The 19,796-nt window shown below is 43.7% G+C and overlaps 1 protein-coding gene across 5 annotated transcripts in view; it reads right to left on the reverse strand.

The window, feature by feature from the left end:
- LOC141065779 (flavin-containing monooxygenase 5-like) overlaps positions 1 to 19,796 on the reverse strand; it is an 816,973-nt gene that overhangs the window by 453,064 nt on the left and 344,113 nt on the right. Inside the window, exon 1 of one of the 5 annotated variants that reach the window (XM_073557936.1) lies at positions 13,042 to 13,125. The exons of 3 other annotated variants lie outside the window; for them this stretch is intronic. In XM_073557936.1, coding sequence (XP_073414037.1) covers positions 13,042 to 13,059 — 18 coding nt within the window. In that variant the 5' untranslated portion in view covers positions 13,060 to 13,125. Of the gene's footprint in view, positions 1 to 13,041; positions 13,126 to 19,796 lie in introns of those variants that run through there. One more of the 5 variants, XM_073557938.1, reaches the window with a different exon arrangement.

Genomic DNA, 19,796 nt, shown 5'->3' on the forward strand with positions numbered 1-19,796 from the left:
ATTGTTGTATCTGGTCACGAAAGTGAGGGAGGAGCTCATGGAACAGCTAATAGTGCTGGGGCCCTATAGACAGAAGGTGTTGGAAAGGGCCCATTCACACATCTTGGGGGGACATCTGGGAGTGGAAAAAAAACAAGAGAACGGATCGCGCAGAGTCTCTATTGGCTCAGGTCGATGTCATCGGGAAATAGTAAGTCATTGGAGGTCCTGCCCTACGTGTCAGTTAACCGCCCCCAACTCTCACTTTCAAAGTTCCCTTGTACAGTTGCCCATTATTGAAGTACTGTTTGAGAGAATTGGTATGGACTTGTTCAGTCCGCTGGTTAAATCTGCTTGTGGGCATCAATACATATTCGTCATCCTGGACTATGCCACATGCTATCCTGAGGCAATTTCCTGAGAAACTCCTCTGCAAAGAGTATAGCCTGCGAGTTGGTTCATGTCTTTTCATGGACAGGTTTGCCAAAGGAGATCTTGACCGACCAAGGAACACCTTTTATGAGAAAGGTGATGAGGGAGTTTTGCAAGGTCCTGCAAATCTCCTAGTTGAGGACTTCAGTGTACCATCCTCAGACAGATGGCCTTGTTGAAAGGTTTAATAAAATGCGGAAGAGCATGCTGAGGAAAGCCATAGAAAAGGATGGTAGAGACTGGGACTGTCTCTTACTGTATCTATTATTCTCCATCCATGAGGTTCCACAGGCCTTTACGGGGTTCTCGATATTCAAACTTCTGAATGTCCGACATCTGCGAGGTCAAGGAAATCTGGGAAGCTAAAGTCATGGCCCACCAAAGCATCATCGAGCACGTTTCACTGATGCAGCAAAGGATTGCAAAGGTGATGACCATCGTAAAAGGACACCTCCTCCAGGCCCAAGAAGCTCAGGCCACATACTACAACTGGTCAGCCAGAGTGAGGCAGTTAAATCCAGGAGAACGAGTCCTTGTGCTAATTCCTACAGTGGAAAGCAAGTTCTTGGCCAAATGGAAAGAACTGTATGAAGTGGTGGAGAAGCTTGGTGATGTAAACTATAGAATTTATTAATCAGGTAGATGGAAACCATATCAGGTGTACCATGGGAATCTCATCAAGCCATGGCAAGACAGAGAGCCAGATGAAACTCAGTGCTTGCTGGTCTCAGAAACACCACACTTCACTTGCTCACTGAGTCAGTGTGTGTGTCCTGAATAGAACAAACTATGCTCAAAGATACCTGTGGAGCGGGGCAGCAGTGGTGGAGATGCGTTCTTCAGGCAAACAGGACCTGAATCACGTGACTGCCAAGGAGCAGAGCCAGCCGCAGATCTCCCAGAGAGAGCAGGACCAGAGATTGATGCCGGCCAGAAATAAAGATCCTACCAGCAGGTATAGCTCAAACAGAAGCACTGATGAGCGCTAGACAAGAGGGATGTCAGGGACAGGCCAAGGGTCACAACCATACAGACAGCAGAAGTACCATGAGCGTAGACAGGAGGATATCCAGAGACGTAGCCAAAGTCAGAAACTAGGAGAACAGACACACAGTACCGAATCAGCAGGCAAGAACACAACAGGCAACAGACCGGGTCAAAAACAGGTAATCAGGCAGAAAAGCGGGCACATGGCACTAGCACAAAGGCACAGCGGTCACTTAATTAAGCCAAGGGCTAAAGTATAACTGGAAAGGATGGAGGTCCACAGTGGCTATAAAAACCCTCCCCATGCCCAAAACGAGGCCACAGAGTTAACCCCCGAGGCTCCAGGCCAAACTTCACCACGGGATTATGACAGCTGGACCAGCCAGAAGGCAAGGTTGGAGGTGTTGCCATAGCAGAGATGCTGTCGAAGGCCCAAAAACAGCAGTGCCAGAAGTTGCTCCAGAAGAACAGGGACCTATTCTCGGAATTGTCAGGGTGCACAACGATTGTAGAACACATGTAAACGTGAAGCCTTATCGGATTCCGGACGCCCGTTGAAAACTGATCTCCTAGGAGGTGGAGCATATGTTGAAACTCAGGGTAATTGGGGAATTTAAGAGTGGTTGATCAAGCCCAATTGTCCTGGTCCCGAAGACCGATGGGGAATGGAGGTTCTGCAATGACTATCGGAAGTTGAATGAAGTCTCCAAGTTCGACGCTTATCCCATGCCACATGTCGATGAGCTGATCGAGAGACTTGGGACCGCAAGGTATATAACCACCTTGGATTTGATGAAGGGCTATTGTCAGATTCCCATGGCTGCATTTTCTACACCGGACAGGTGCTTCCAGTATGTCCAGATTCCGATTGGACTGCAGGGGGCCCCGACGACCTTCCAGAAAGCTATGGATAGAATCCTTGCACCCCATAAGCAATGTGGTGTTGGATGCTGTAAGGAAGGCAGGGTTTTTAATCCACCCGTTACAGTTTGCCTTGGGGAAAGAAGAAGCAAAACACCTGGGATATGTAGTGGGGAGAGGAAATATAAAACCCCAAATCAGTAAAGTGGAGCCAATCTGTTGCGACTCCTGGAGTGGACCCACTGGCTCGCGGTGCCAACCGACCCTGAGCGAGCTGGCCAGGTGGAACCGACCCCTATACAGTGACCGTTATGGGCAGGCTCGAGGGGAGGGTATACTGCAAAAGCTAGTGCCAGAGGGACGGCTTGAAGGAAACGGAAGAATCAGGGTACTCACCAGGACAGGACAGTTCATCCTCCGAGAGGCACGGAATCCAGGACAAGGCAGAGTTCACACGGGGTACTGGATCCAAAATGGGACAGAGTGCACACAAAGAGGCACGGAGACAGGACCAAACAGAGCACACACTGGAAACGTACAATGGCACGGACAGAGCAGAGCACGCACTGGGAAGAGCACAGGGACACAGAGCACGCACTGGGTAGTGCACTGTGACAGAACAGAGCATGCACAGGGAGGTGCACAGGAACAGGGACAGAGCAGAGCATGCACTGGATAGTGCACTGTGACAGAGACAGAACAGAGCACGCATTAGGAGATACACAAGGGCAGGGACAGAGCAGAGCACACACAGGGGACCTGAGGGAATGCCGGCACGGGGCAAGTGCAGGAAATGATAATCAGGTGCTGAGGCATGGCCGAAGCCACCTGATATACCTGACACCGGACGCCGGTAAGATCGCTTCCGGGCCAGGATAGACTGTAGCCTAAAGCACCTGGCAAGCACACGGCCAAAGCCTAAGAGTTTGCGCTGCACATGCGCGAACAGCAGGAGACCCGGGGAGGCCGCAGGGCCGGAAGCACAGTGACAGCGTGGCACGCCCCAATTCTCCCAGCCCGTTGGGAGACAGGAGCGCGGGGAGCGCGTGCGGACATGGCGATAACACAATCCAAACATATTACACCTACAAAGATAAACGAATAACCCCAAATACAAAACCAAAATGTATGGAATAATAAAATATTTTATTGAATACTATTTAAAAAGACAAGGGATAAAACCAGCAAAATAGACAGATATAATACCATAAACATAAGGCGTTACATGGTAGACATGGGGCAAATGTAATTAAATAACATACAATCTTCATAGAACAAAGCATAAAGTGCAGTGAGCAGATACATCTGAATAAAAATACATAATATGTGAATAAGATATATATACCAGTATAAAGTGCCCAATGCCTCTCCAACAGTTGGAGAGGCATTGGGCACTTTATACTGGTATATATATCTTATTCACATATTATGTATTTTTATTCAGATGTATCTGCTCACTGCACTTTATGCTTTGTTCTATGAAGATTGTATGTTATTTAATTACATTTGCCCCATGTCTACCATGTAACGCCTTATGTTTATGGTATTATATCTGTCTATTTTGCTGGTTTTATCCCTTGTCTTTTTAAATAGTATTCAATAAAATATTTTATTATTCCATACATTTTGGTTTTGTATTTGGGGTTATTCGTTTATCTTTGTAGGTGTAATTAGTTATATTATGAATATCCCCTTGTGATATTTATCGGGTGAGGGATCTCACCAATTTGTTGATATACAATCCAAACATAGCCGAAACCACTGTCAAAAGTTAGAGCCTTCCTGGGGATTGTGGGATACTACAGAAGATTCATCCTGAATGTCGCCATGATGGCCGCGCCCCTGACTGACCTCCTTAAGGGGACAAAATCAGTAACGGTCAAATGGTCTGAAGAAGCAGAGACATATTTAAAAAAAAATGAAAGGAGCTCTGATTAACAGCCGGTTCTGGTGGCCCCTGACTTTAAGAAAGAGTTTATACTACAAACAGACACCTCAGATGTTGGTTTAGGAGCAGTCTCTTCTCAGTCGGGGAGGAGCACCCTGTTCTCTATCTGAGTAGGAAGCTTTCCTCATGTGAGAGGAATTATTCAGACATAGAGAATGAGTGCCTGGCCATAAAGTGGGCGGTGGACATATTTACGGTACTATCTGGTATGACATAAATTTGGATTGGTATCCGACCATGCCCCACTCAGGTGGATGAGGGAAACAAAGGGTAAAAATGCTAGGGTCACCCACTGGTTCTTAGCCCTGCAAGATTTCAACTTCCATGTAGAACACGGAGCAGAGAAGCTACATGGTAATGCCGATGACCTCTCAAGAATCCCTTGTCTGGTAATAGAAAGTGCCAAGCCCCACGGCTTTAGGCAGATGGGAGGTATGTAAGGAGGCAAATGGCCATGTAATCAATGGGAGGTATGTGTCACAGAGATGGCTGCGCTCTGTGATGTAACCTTGAGTATTTTCTTTAGTGCACATAAGCACTAAGTGGTTCATTTGGTGCATCTGGGACCAGGTTGTGAGTAGCTATGAGAGATGGGCTGGTCAGGCTACCCACATACCTCAACTCTGGGTGTGGTTACAGCCCATATAATGCAGGCTGTTGTTTGGCATATGGTCTGTGTGTTGGGAGGGAGAAGGCCTCCTCTGTTTTTGGCTCCAGAACTAGCCTGAAACTAGACAATATCCCAGCCTGTGTGCCCACAGGCCTGATGGAGCAAAGCCCTGCTAAGGACATTGTGACTTTGTTGTGCCTGATCTAAAGGCTGATTACTTTCTCTTTGTGCTTCTGGGGTTTATGAAGCAATAAACATATATGAACTTTTAAAGGAACAAACCTCCTGTTTTCCTCCCATCGCACCCAAGTGAGTACAACCCCTACAATATGAATATATCTGTAATCAGTTTTTTCTCCCCTCTTTCTTTCCATATTTTCTGTGTATTATACTGAGCCAATAAAGTTTTTACTCTTATATTAAAGTGATACTTTTTTGTATTTTAGTTGTATTATTACTAGAAATCTAGCCTGACAGGTGATGAATGATTTATTTGCTTAATTGCTCTAGAGCACATGATCCCAACAGGATGTTGTATGTAAGGTTGACTTGAGATGTACAGTGGGGGAAATAAGTATTTGATCCCTTGCTGATTTTGTAAGCTTGCCCACTGACAAAGACATGAAAAATCTATAATTTTAAGGGTAGGTTAATTTTAACATTGAGAGATAGAATATCAAAAAGAAAATCCAGAAAATCACATTGTATAAATTAAATAAATTTATTTGTATTTTGCAGTGAGAAATAAGTATTTGATCCCCTGCCAGTTAGATGCTCCTAATCAACTTGTTACCTGCATTAAAGACAGCTGTCTTAAGCTGGCTTCACATTTGCATTCAGGAGGGCTGCGGATGGCTGCTTACTTCCTCCTTTCTTCCTCCCTGAAGCTCTGCCTATGCTCCGCCTATTTCTGTATGCATCTTGCATTTCCCTGCATATCTATCTTTAACATTGGGTACACATGGACATGCGTTGCATGCGGATGTCCCTGAGTACCCAATGTTAAAGATAACTACACAGGGAAACGCAGGATGCATACAGACGTAGGTGGAGCTTCATGGAGGAAAAAAAGAGGAAGCAGGCAGCCATCTGCAGCCCTCCTGAATGCAAATGTGAACCTAGCCTTACATAGTAACCTTTATAAAAGCCTCCTGCCCACACACTCAATTAATCAGTCAGACTCTAAGCTCTACAACATGGGCAAGACTAAAGAGCTTTATAAGAAGGTCAGGGAGAAGATCACAGACCTGCACAAAGCTGGAATGGGCTACAAAACCATAAGTAAGATGCTGGGTGAGAAGGAGACAACTGTTGGTGCAATAGTAAGAAAATGGAAGAAATACAAAATGACTGTAAATCGACATCGATCTGGGGCACCATGCAAAATCTAACCTCGTGGGGTATCCTTGATTATGAGGAAGGTGAGGGATCAACCTAAAACTACACGGGGGGAACTTGTTAATGATCTCAAGGCAGCTGGGGCCACAGTCACCAAGAAAACCTTTGGTAACACATTACGCCGTAAGGGTTTAAAATCCTGCAGTGGCCGCAAAGTCCCACTGCTTAAACCCTTAGTGACGGAGCCAGTTTGCAGCTTAATGACCAGGCCAATTTTTACAATTCCGACCACTGTCATTTTATGAGGTTATAACTCTGGAACGCTTTAATGGATCCCGCTGATTCTGATATTGTTTTTTCGTGACATCTTGTACTTCATGTTAGTGGTAAAATTTCTTCAATAAGTCTTGTGTTTATTTATGAAAAAAAGGAAATATGGCGAAAATTTTGAAAATTTGGCAATTTTAAAAATTTACATTTTTATGCCCTTAAACCAGAGAGATGTGTCACACAAATTTCTTAATAAATAACATTTTCCACATGTGTACTTTACATTAGCACAATTTTGGAAGCAAAATTTTTTTTTGTTAGGAAGTTATAAGGGTTAAAAGTTGACCAGTGATTTCTCATTTTTACAACAAAATTTGCAAAACCATTTTTTTAGGGACCACATCATATTTAAAGTAATTTTGAGGGGTGTACATGAAAGAAAATACCCCAAAGGGGCACCATTCTAAAAACTAGACCCCTCAAGGTGCTCAAAGCCACATTCAAGAACTTTATTAACCCTTTACGTGCTTCACAGGAACTAAAGCAATGTGGAAGGAAAAAATTAACATTTAACTTTTTTTGCAAAAATTTGCTTCAGAACCAATTTTTTTTATTTTCTCAAGTGTTAAAAGAGAAAATCAACCACATAATTTGTTGTAAAATTTCTCCTGAATATGCCGATACCCCATATGTGGTGGTAAACCACTTTTTCAGCACACAGAAGAGCTTGCAAGGGATGGAGCGCCATTTGATTTTTCAACGCAGAATTGGCTGGAATTGAGATCGGATGCCATGTTGCGTTCGGAGAGCCCTTAATGTGCCTAAACAGTGGAAACCTCCAACAAGTGACCCCATTTTGGAAACTAGACCCCTTAAGGAACTTAACTAGATGTGTGGTGAGCACTTTGAACCTTCATGTGCTTCACAGAAGTTTATAACGTAGAGCCGTGAAAATAAAAAATCCTTTTTTTTCCACAAAAATCATATTTTTGCCCCCAAATTTTTATTTTTACAAGGGTAACAGGAGAAATCATACCCCCACAGTTGTTGTGCGATTTGTCCTGAGTACACTGATACCCCATATGTGGTGGGGAACCACTGTTTGGGCGCATGGGAGAGCTTGGAAGGGAAGGAGTGCCATTTTGGAATGCAGACTATGATGGAAAGGTCTGCGGGCATCATGTTGAGTTTGCAGAGCCCCTGATGGGCATAAACAGTGGAAACCCCCAACAAGTGACCCCATTTTGGAAACTAGACCCATTAAGGAACTTATCTAGATGTGTGGTGAGCACTTTGAACCTTCAAGTGCTTCACAGAAGTTTATAATGTAGAGCCGTGAAAATAAAAAATCCTTTTTTATCCACAAAAATGATCTTTTCGCCCCCAAATTTTTTTTTACAAGGGTAACAGGCGAAATCATACCCCCACAGTTGTTGTGCAATTTGTCCTGAGTACTCTGATACCCCATATGTGGGGGGGAACCACTGTTTGGGTGCATGGGAGAGCTTGGAAGGGAAGGAGCGCCATATTGGAATGCAGACTTTGATGGAATGGTCTGTGGGCGTCATGTTGCGTTTGCAGAGCCCCTGATGTACCTAAACAGTGGAAACCCCCCACAAGTGACCCCATTTTGGAAATTAGACCCCCCAAGGAGCTTATCTAGATGTGTGGTGAGCACTTTGAACCCCCAATTGCTTCACAGAAGTTTATAAACGCAGAGCCGTGAAAATAAAAAGTCTTTTTTATTTCCACAAAAGTGATTTTTTTAGACCCCAATTTTTAGACCCCCAAAGTTGGTAAATAGTGGAAACCCCTCAATTCTTGCTCCAACTCTAACCCCAACACACCCCAAACCCTAATCCCAACCCTAACCCTAATCCCAATCCTAATCACTAATCCTAATTTTTACCCTAATCCTAGTTCGCCCTTACCCTAATTCTAACCCTAGCCCTAACCCTAGCCCTAGCCCTAGCCATAACCCTAACCCTAACCCTAGCCCTAACCCTAGCCCTAACCCTTGCCCTAGCCCTAAACCTAACCCTAGCCCTAGCCCTAACCTTAACCCTAATGGAAAACTGAAAAAAAATATTTTCTTTATTTTGTTATGTTGGCCTAACTTAGGGGGTGATAAACGGGGGGGTTATGTACTATTTTTTTTATTTTGATCACTATGATAGCTTATCATAGAGATCAAAATGAATGAATGGAATCTGCCAGCCGGAGCCTGCAGATTCCCGGCGGGCGCACTGCGCATGCGCCCGCCATTTTCTCCGGATCTACAATGGCGGTGCCCACCGGAGGATGCCAGCGGGACTCAGGACCACCGGGAGGGGACCCTGGACCACGTAGAGGTATCAGGGGGGATCGGGGACCCTCTTTCTCTCTCCTCTGATGTGCGATCACATCAGAGGAAAGAGAAATTAAATGCAAAATCGCGGCTTTTTTTTGCGGTCGCCGTTATAGTGTTAATAACGGCGATCACAAAAGCGGGGTCAGCAAAAACTGACCAATTCATGTTCTCTGGGGTCTCGGCTACCCCCTGCAGCCGAGACCCCAGAGAAAATCCAACACTGGGGGGCGCTATTTACTTATTCCACAGCGCCGTGAATTCACTGCGCTGTGGTTTAAGTACCCTTAATTACCGCCGTCAAAAGGCGTATCGGCAGCCGTTAAGGGGTTAAGAAGGCACATATGCAGACTCATCTGTAGTTTGCCAATGAACATCTGGATGATTCTGTGAGTAATTGGGAGAAGATGCTGTGGTCAGATTTGACAAAAATTGATCTCTTTGGCATTAACTTAACTCGCCTTGTTTGGAGGAAGAGAAATGCTGCCTATGACCTAAAAAGCACAGTCCCCACTGTCAAGCATGGAGGTGGGAACATTATGTTTTGGGGATGTTTCTCTGCTAAGGGCACAGGACTATTTCACAGCATCAATGGGAGAATGGATGGAGCCATTACTGTAAAATCCTGAGTGACAACATCCTTCCCTCCACCAGGACATTAAAAATGAGTTGTGACTGGGTCTTCCAGCAAGACAATGACCCAAAACATACAGCCAAGGCAACAATGGAGTCACTCATAAAGAAGCAAGTTAAGGTCATGGAGTGGCCAAGCCAGTCTCCCGATCTTAATCCCATAGAACACTTATGGAGGGAGATGAAGCTCCGAGTTTCCAAGCGACAGCTTAAAAAGCTTAATGATTTAGAGATGATTTATAAAGAGGAGTGGACCAAAATTCCTCCTGACATGTGCGCAAACCTTATCATCAACTACAAAAAAATGTCTGACTGCTGTGCTTGTCAACAAGGGTTTAGCCACCACATATTAAGTCTTGTTTGCCACAGGGATCAAATACTGCAGCTTACTGCATAGGTATGTGAACAAATCCAAGCTTTCTCCATAGATACAGTAACCAAACCAAGCTTACTTCATATACAGTATATGGAACAGCACTGAGCTTCTATTTATATAATTGCCTTGTAATGTTTTCATTTCCTGTTCTGTCCAGATGTCACCGTATCCCAGAATTCCAAGCGGAGGAAGTTCACCGACCGCCATATTGGGACACCCAAGTGATGGGTGTCTCAATATGGAAACTGCAGCTGGTACCAACCTATTGCGCAGTACCATCAGAGGAACACCATCACACCAGATACACACACACACTATACGCTACACACTCACACACACACACTCTCACTCACTCACACTCACACACTCTCACACTCACGCAGCCTCTTGCGCGGTACCACCAGCGGAACACCGTCGCACTGTGCCTGCGCGAATTCTGTGCAGGCGCAGTGAATCATTCGGCTGATCCCGGCGTCAGATGTGCAACGTGTCTAGAGGCAGAGGAAGCCGGTCACATTAAAGAGGATTTCCCACGAATGAAAGTTCATTTTAAAAATTGTCTGTGTCTGACCGTGTACGGAGAACATCACATCTCTTGGGCAGGGGAGGAAGCCAAAGACAATACTGACATTACAGCAGGGGATCACAGAGGATTCATTTTGTAAGGTAAAATATGTCACTGACTGTTTTTAAACAATATTTTACTTCACAAAATGTATCCTCTGTGATCTCCTGCTGTAATGTCAGTATTATCTTTTGCTTCCTCCCCTGCCCAGGAGCTGTGGCATGTTCTGTACATGGTCAGACACAGGGGTGAGAGAGACAGAGCACAGGGGGGAGACAGTTCAAATGGGACATCACAGGAAGGAGAGAGACAGCAGACAAGAGGGATAACACATGGGATAGACAGGTCAAAGAAGAGAGCACTGATGGGAGAAGTCAGCACATGGGGAAAGAGAGAGTGGATAGGTGGGTGAGCACATGGGAGGAGATTCTCAATGCTGCAAGCCTTCCCCCATCGTGACATTACCGCCCTCCATCTAGTATTTCATAAACCTGTAACAACTTCGGGCCGAGGTGTACAGTGGGTACGGAAAGTATTCAGACTCCTTTACATTTTTCACTCTTTGTTTCATTGCAGCCATTTGTTAAATTCAAAAAAGTTAATTTCTTCTCATTAATGTATACTCTGCACCCCATCTTGGCTGAAAAAAAACAAAAATGTGGAAATTTTTGCAAATTTATTAAAAAAGAAAAACTGAGATATCACATGGTCAGAAGTATTCAGACTCTTTGCTCAGTATTGAGTAGAAGCACCCTGTTGTGCTAGTACAGCCATGAGTCTTCTTGGGAATGATGCCACAAGTTTTTCACACCTGCATTGTGGGGATCCTCTCCCATTCTTCCTTGCAGATCCTCTCCAGAGTTCCGTCAGGTTGGATGGTGAACTTTGGTGGACAGCCATTTTTAGGTCTTTCCAGAGATGCTAAATTGAGTTTAGGTCAGGGCTCTGGCTGGGCCAGTCAAGAATGGTCACAGAGTTGTTCTTAAGCAACTCCTTTGTTATTTTAGCTGTGTGCTTAGAGTCATTGTCTTGTTGGAAGGTGAACCTTCAGCCAAGTTTGAGGTCCAGAGCACTCTGGAAGAGGTTTTCATCCAGGATATCCCTGTGCTTGACTGCATTCATGTTTCCTTCAATTGCAACCAGTCATCCTGTCCCTGCAGCTGAAAAATACCCCCAAAGCATGATGTAGCCACCACCATGTTTCACTGTTGGGATTGTATTGGGCAGGTGATGAGCAGTGCCTGGTTTTCTCCACACATACCGCTTAGAATTATCACCAAAAAGTTCTATCTTCATCTCATCAGACCAGAGAATCTTATTTCTCACAGTGTCGGAGTCCTTCATGTGTTTTTTAGCAAACTCTATGTTGGCTTTCACATGTCTTGCACTAAGGAAAGGCTTCCGTTGGGCCACTCTGCCATAAAGGCCTGACTGGTGATGGGCTGCAGTGATAGTTGACTTTGTGGAACTTTCTCCCATCTCCTTACTGCACTTGTGGAGCTCAGCCACAGTGATCGTGGGGCTCTTCTTTACTTCTCTCACCAAGGCTCTTCTCCCATGATTGCTCAGTTTCGCTGGATGGCCAGGTCTAGGAAGACTTATTGTGGTCCCAAACTTCTTCCATTTAAGGATTATGGAAGCCAGGTGTGTGCCTTTACAGATCAAGTCCTATCAATTTTATTAAACACAGCTGGACTCCAATGAAGGAGTATAACCATCTCAAAGAGGATTACAAGGAAATGGACAGCATGTGACTTAAAAATGAGTGTCTGAGCAAAGGGTCTGAATACTTATGACCATGTGATATTTCTATTTTTCTTTTTAAATTAATTTGCAAAAATTTCTACATTTCCTTTTTTCAGTCAAGATGGGGTGCAGAGTGTACATTAATGTGAAAAAAATGAACTTTTTTGAATTTACCAAATGGCTGCAATGAAACAAAGAGTGAAAAATTTAAAGAGATCTGAAAACTTTCCATACTCAAACAGAACCAAACTTACTACATAGATACAGGAACAGAACCAAACGCACTACATACATATGAGAACAGAACTGAGATTATTTCATAAACATCTAACAGCTCCGGGCCGAAGTGTATCTTGGGAACACTAAATACCGTGTACAAATGTCCCTCGGTGTGTGCACATAAGGTTGCTTGAATTGCTGCCACTCTCAGACTGAATGCTGTCATATCTTAATAGAAGTCCTTATTCGTGCAAAACTCCTATCATATTAGGTGCACTCTCCTAAGTTCAAACAGCAGTCAAGAAATATCCCAGGCAAAGATTTAACCATTGGGAAATGCAGATACATTTAAAATATTTTTATTTTAATAATTAAATAATAAAAAATGTACACGATTAAAAAGTTTAAGAAAGGCGCAAGAAAGAAAGGAGGGATAAGGGACTCCTTATAGTAATGATTGCTATATAGTAGACAATTCTTTGTCATGATCAGAAAATGGAATATTTAGCAAACAAGCTACACAAATGAGAACAAAACAGGATCAGCAGTCCGGTAGAATCTCAGTGCTACATAGAAAAAGTGCCTAGTGCCAATACCTAGTGCACTAACATTAGCTATTCGGATCCAGGTAAACAATTTGTGCCTCATTCCTTTGTCAATCTCTATCTATGATTTATACTATTTACCATTCATACACTGCCAGATGTTTAGCACTGTTTATGGCTCTTACCTTTGTGCTGAGTATCATGTATGAGATCTGCACTGGATGTTATGTTGTCTTCATCCACATAGACTGTGATGCATGCGGGCTTCTTTTTCTTTTATGCTAAACCAGCAATGTTGGTATTGAATGCCACTCTCATGCCACCCAGCCCTTGGGTTTGTTGACACTAACCCCATGAGTTCCATTTGTTTTCCAACTGAATCTTTATTTGCATTGTATGTATTTGCTTTGACATCAAAAAGTTTACTTGCATATATTTAGTTTTTCTTATTACAACTGAACCTACCTCAGTTCAGTCTTTATTGGTATTTATTAAAATGTACTACTATAGGCACTTTTTCTATGAGATTTCACTGAGATTCTACCGGACTGCTGATCCTGTTTTGTTCTCATCTGGGTGGCTTGTTTGCTAAACATTCCATTTTCTGATCATGACATAGAATTGTTTACTATATAGCAATCATTACTATAAGGAGTCCCTTATCCCTCCTTTCATTCTTGCACCTTTCTTAAACTTTTAATCTTGTAAATTTTTTTATTATTTACCGTATTTTTTGGATAGTAAGACATACGTTTTTTATAAAAATGTTTTGGGGAAAATGGGCGTGAGTCTTATAATGTGGATATACCTTACCGGCCATGGTGGAGCAGGGTCCCAGGGTCGCTGCTGGAGGAGGCAAGAGTGGAGCGTTGCTGCAGGCCGCAGGCTGGGATGAGGAGGTGTTCCAATGTGCACCACTGTGATTGTTAGAAGGTGCGGTGGGGGGGCTCTGACAACATTTTGTGAAAGTCCAGAGCCCCCACACTTACATGGTTTTCTGTGTAGTGGACTCCGGGAAAATGGCTGCCAGGGCATGCACAGATGGAGATCAATCTTGGTCCTGAGATCTGCGCATGCTCCGGCAGCCATTTTCCAGGAGTCCACCACACAGTAAACCATGTAAGTGCGGGGCTCGGGGCTTTCACAAAATGTCAGCACAGCCACCTCACCAATGAACACCCGCAGTGGCACACATCTGAACAACCCCTCATCCCAGTCTGCGGCCTGCAGCTACGCTCCACTCTTGCCTCCTCCAGCAGCGACCCTGGGACCCCACTTCTCCACAGCTTCCACCCCCCCAGTAAGCAATAAGAAGCATGGATTATAAGAAGCACCACCATTTTATTAAGAAAACATTTTTTTTTCCTATTTTTCTCCTCAAAATTTGGGGTGCATCTTTATAATCTGTGGCGTCTTATAATCCACAAAATACAGTAATTAGTAAAATAAAGTTATTTTAAATGTATATGTATTTCAATTGAGCATCTCCTCTATCCCAATGGTTAAATCTTTGCCTTGGGTATTTCTTGACTGGTGAATGCTGACATATCTTAAAGCAACTGGGAGCCCTTTGTCATCATGAAGAATGAGCCAGATGTTATTAAAATAAATTTGTTTACTTGATCTTGAAACTATGTACAACACTTGAATTCTTCATCTGCATTACATGACAGAGGCACAAATATTTCACTTGTAGACAGTGGCACATCACTTGTGAAGAACATTACTGAAATACAACAGGTTAAGCTGAGGACCTCTATCTTCCCAGTACAGGGCCGCAAGGGTCAATGTGTTTCGCTGTGACCACTGCACCCAGCACTACACTCTGTACTATATAAGGAAACTCGTTCAGCTTCAATACCTTATGAACGTGTCCCAGCCTGACTGATCACATATTCCTTCACCAAAACCTCCAGGTCTGGCAAACACTAAAACTCTGGCTTAAAAGTCTCTTTCAGTAGGTGCCCAACTTGTCTGCTATGAGGAGAACTGCCAATGATACTTGAAATTGAAGGATCGTACTACCTTCTTTTGATTCTGCTCTTCTGCGGACCTAATATGGAAATAAGGATGACAATGTTGAGAGCACTCTTCCTTTCTCTGTAGCTGAACTTGAACTGATAAAACACTGACTCAAAGAGTAAAGCGGTCTTATCACTATTACCAAATGGTGAAGGACATAAAAAAATCCCTGAGTTGCTGATTTTTGTTCATTCTGTCTAGCAAAAATCACAATAGAAAGTAATCAAAACATGTTATGTGCTCAAAAATGGTACGAAGAAAAACGTCAGCGCTAAAACATAGCTTTCAAAATATGGCGATGCAAAACCTTTTTTTTAAAGAGTGTTTCATTGTGTGAAAACAGTCAACCTGAAACAAAAAAGTATATAAACCTGGTATTGTTGTAATCGCACCGACCAGAAGAATACAGTTGTCTAATAACTTAAACCGTACAAGGAATGGCGTAAAGAATAAATAAAAGCAATTGTTCTACTGCTGTTGACCTGTATATTCTGCCTCCCATATATCACAGTAAGGCTCTGCTCACATTTATCCTGTGCTCTGCGCTGAGTTCTTACACCAGGGATTCCATGTAAATCTCTGAAATATGTGATTTAGATGGAACCTCTGGTGGAAGATTCCCTATAATGAGGCAAATGAAGCCACTGTGGATGCCATATAGCTTATGATCCAGCAGTGACCATCTTTTTAAGTGTGCATAAAAACATGGTCTGCTACAGTTTTGTGCACATCTTGAAAGACAAACACCGCCGAACAGAAGCCACAGAAAGTCCAGAGTATCTCTGTTGCCTCATTAGTGAATGTTTCTCTCTGGGGTTTCATCCGTGTCAAGTATTTTGTAGATTTAGATAGAAACTCGGATTCAAAATGGTCTGTACCCCAATATGCCACCAATAAAAGCTTCTACCCAACCCTAAAAAAACAAGTCCCCACTCAGGTTCGTCATCTTAACAAAAATATAGGGGACTTCTAAGTCACGAATAACACAAATGCTCTGGAAAAGAGAAGTGGCTCCTACTAAAAGAAATCCAGCAAAATCTGCGCTGCCAAATCCAAATACCCCTAATCCTGAGTCGCAGTGTGTCTAAACCGCAGTTAGTGTCCACATGTACGGCATTACTGTAGCGAGGAGAGCCCACCTAATTTACAGGGTGTGTGTCTCCAGAAGCACGAGTTGCACACATTGTATGGGCACTACAATGGCATATTTGCATTTTCACTCAGCAACATCCATTGCTGCTCATTTTTGGAAGACATCCATAAAGCCAAAATCATCACTACACCTGTAGATAAATTTCCAGAGGGATGTAATTTCCGAAATTGGGTCACCTGATGGGGGGGTGTTCTCTTCTGGTACATACGAGCTCTGTACATGGAGTCCGCAAAGTATTCTACTAAAATCTGTTCCTTCACTCCCGAGTCTCGCTGCGTGGCTGAACAGTACTGTGCAGCTACATATGAGGTATTGCCACCTTCATGGAAAATTGTGTAGCAAATTATGTGGTCATTTTTACCCAATTTTTCCATGTGAAAATGCAAAAACTGGGACTAAAACATTATATTGGTAGAAATATATATATTTTTCTTCACTGCTCAATGATAGAATAGTTTGTGAAACACATGTTGTGTCAATATGCTCAATGCACCTTTAGATGATTTCATTAAGGCCAGGGTCACACTTATGAGTGCAATGTGAGAAATTCACGCGAGTCTCTTGCATCAATAACCGGCACTGCCGCCGGCACTTGGGACCGGAGTGTGCGGCTGCATGTATTTCTATACAGCTGAATGATCCGAACCCAAATGCCGGCGGCAGTGCTGGGTATTGAAGCGAGAGACTTGCGTAATTTTTTCGCATTGCACTCATAAGTGTGACCCCGACCTAAGAGGTCTAGTTTGTAAAATGCGGTCACTTATTGGGGGTTGGATTCTTCTATCTTGACACCGCAGAGTTCTGCCAATGTGACATGGAACCTTCAAATCAATCCCGACAAAGCTGCACTCCGATATGGTGCTCCTTCTCTTCTGAGTTTTGCACTGTGTCTAAAAAGTAGTTAGTTTTTAACCACATATGGGTCATTGCCATACTTCGGAGACATTGTGTAACAAATTTTGAGGTCCATTTTATCCTATTATTCCTTTTTAAAATTAAAAACTTGGGGTTAAAAAAGCCATTTTAGTGTGTTAAAAACTTTTCATTTTCACAGTTCAATGTTATATAATCTTGTGAAATAGTGAGTTTAAAATACTCACAACATCCCTAGAGAAATTCTTCTAGAGGTGTAGCTTCCAAAATGGGGTCACTTGTGGGGATTTCTGCTGTTCTGGCATGAAATGCGACATGATGTCCACTATATATTCCAGACAATTTTGCACTCCAAAAATCAAATAGCGCTCCTTCCCTTCCAATGCCTGGCTTTTGCCCAAATAGGAGTGTCTGAGCACATGTAGGGTATCCCTGAACTCATGAGAAATTGCATAACAAACTATGTAGGAACATAGAAAATAGAAAGGTCAGCTCTCCTATTAGATTTCCAAGACCAGAGCATGGAAAGACTGCAGTGCAGCAAAAATAGCAATCAATGAAGGAAAAGGTAAATCCAGCTTCATTTGTATCATAAAATTCATAGTTTATTGAAAATACTTTAACCCCTTTACCCCCAAGGGTAGTTAATGACCAGGCCAATTTTTACAATTCTGACTACTGTCCATTTATGAAGTAATAACTCTGGAACGCTTCCATGGATCCCATTGATTCTGAGAATATTTTCTCATGACATAGTGTACTTCATGATAGTGATAAAATTTAATCGATATGACTTGCATTTATTTGTATAAAAAATGGTAATTTGGCGAAAATTTGGAAAAATTTGCAATTTTCTAAATTAGAATTTTCATGCCCTTAAATCACAGAGATATACTGTATGACATAAAATACTTAATAAATAATATATCTCACATGTTTACTTTACATCAGCACCATTTTGGAGCCAATTTTTTTTTTTTGTTAGGAAGTTATAAGGGTAAAATTTGACCAGCAATTTCTCATTTTTACAACACCATTTTTTTTAGGGACCACATCACATTTGAAGTCTCTTTGAGGGGTCTATATGATAGAAAATACCCAAAAGTGACACCATTCTAAAATCTGCACCTCTGAAGGTGATCAAAATCACATTAAAAAAGATTACTAATGTGGCCTCCCTGAGGGTTCAGTCGCCACAGAGGTACTGCACCTCAACCAGAGGTGTGGTACCTCATTCTCAGGAAAGGACGGGACACCTCACAGGACTCTAACACCTGCACCCAACACACCCTATAGCAGCAGGGCACCCTGGATGTACCCTACGGGAGGAGGATCTCAACCCTGCCTGGGTAGTAAAGGGGTTGGGAGCTGGGTGGAGTTGGTAGAATGAGAGCGGGAGAAGAGAGTTTAGTCAGGAGTGAGACTGAGGGGGAAGTGAAAGGGAGCAGACTTGCTGACAAGCAGCTTCCTGGAAAAGCTGAAGGAAAGAGACAGAAGGAAGCTCCTGGAGAGGAGAAGGGATCCTAGAGGCACGGCGCAGCGACCATACTGCCCGTGGGGCTCATTCCACCCAGACTAACGTTGGGTGGAGGGATCAGGTCGCAGTGGGGTACCGGCCTCCTAGCCCAGTGGAATAATCATCAGACTCAGCTGGCAAGCTGGAGGCAGAGGCACCTGTAGGTACCTCAGCCACAAGTCACAGTTATTTTCTCCGGAAAGGCAGCCATAAGGGAGCAAGGGGAAACAGAGATTATCGCCCAACAAGGTCCGTGTCATGATACCAGTGCTGGTGGACCGGCACTTCTGGGGTTAATGGTTTGATCTCAGTGCAGACTCTTACCTGCACACCTGGGACTTATTATGGTGGCCTCTCATTGGTTCTGGGAAAGCTTCTTATTGCCCCAGGAAGCTCCCATCCCCCGTCAGTTATACTTTCGCCCTTGGCATTGTGTGGTGACCCCTGAGTGTGTTTGTGCTGTGTTCTGGTTGCTTGATACTTGGTGTACGACTCGGTCTGTTCTCTGGATATTGCTTGTTGGATTCTGCTTGGTACCTTCTATGTCTGTTTGGTTTTGACCCCTGCATGGCACCGACCTTCTGTTCTGTCGCATCCCTGGTACTTTACTGCTATCTCTGTGTATGACCTCCGTTTTGCCTGACTCTGAGTATTTTTATATAGTGTACTGCCATCTCTGAAAGGAGGATGCTAAGCCCCACCCCTTGCAGTCACATGACCGTAGGTCCTTCACTGCTTGCTAAACTTCAGCGTCCACAGGTCCTGTGTATCTGTACTTTCTGGCTGTACCTGACCCCGGGCCCTCCTACAGTGCGGGTGAGTCCCTGCTCAGCGGAGGCTGCACGCCGGCGCTGGCAGGATCCTGACATTATAACTGACCGTTAAGTTTTTGGGGTTTTTTTGTGCAGAGAGTTATGGATCCCATACAGTCTCTGGCTGACCAGATGAAAAATCTGAGTCAGATGTTTCAGGGTTTATCTCTGGAGCAGCAAGCTCTAGCTCGTTCTCAGCAGCAGATTTCTGAGACAGTGCGTGGGGCTTTATCTGCTGGGTGTCCGGGGGCTGCGGTGAGGGATGTTGTTCTGGTGACCCCGGAACCACCTGTTAAACTGCCTGACTTTTTTTCTGGGAACAAAAAGGAGTTCAGGGTCTTCATGGAGGGGTGCAAACTTTTTTTTAGTTTGAGACCACGTTCCTCTGGGGATGAAAACCAGAAGGTTGGGGTCATTATGTCTTTATTAAGAGGGTCCCCACAAGCTTGGGCTTTCTCTCTTTCTCCCACTGCCCCTGAGAGAGTGTCTGTGAATGCATTCTTTGAGGCCCTCGGGCACATTTATGATGAGCCTGACTGATTGCGATTGGCAGAGGACATGGTG

The sequence above is a fragment of the Dendrobates tinctorius genome, unplaced genomic scaffold (assembly GCF_039654945.1).
Source record: "Dendrobates tinctorius isolate UK_male_01 unplaced genomic scaffold, ASM3965494v1 ptg000012l, whole genome shotgun sequence".
Taxonomy (NCBI): Eukaryota; Metazoa; Chordata; class Amphibia; order Anura; family Dendrobatidae; genus Dendrobates; species Dendrobates tinctorius.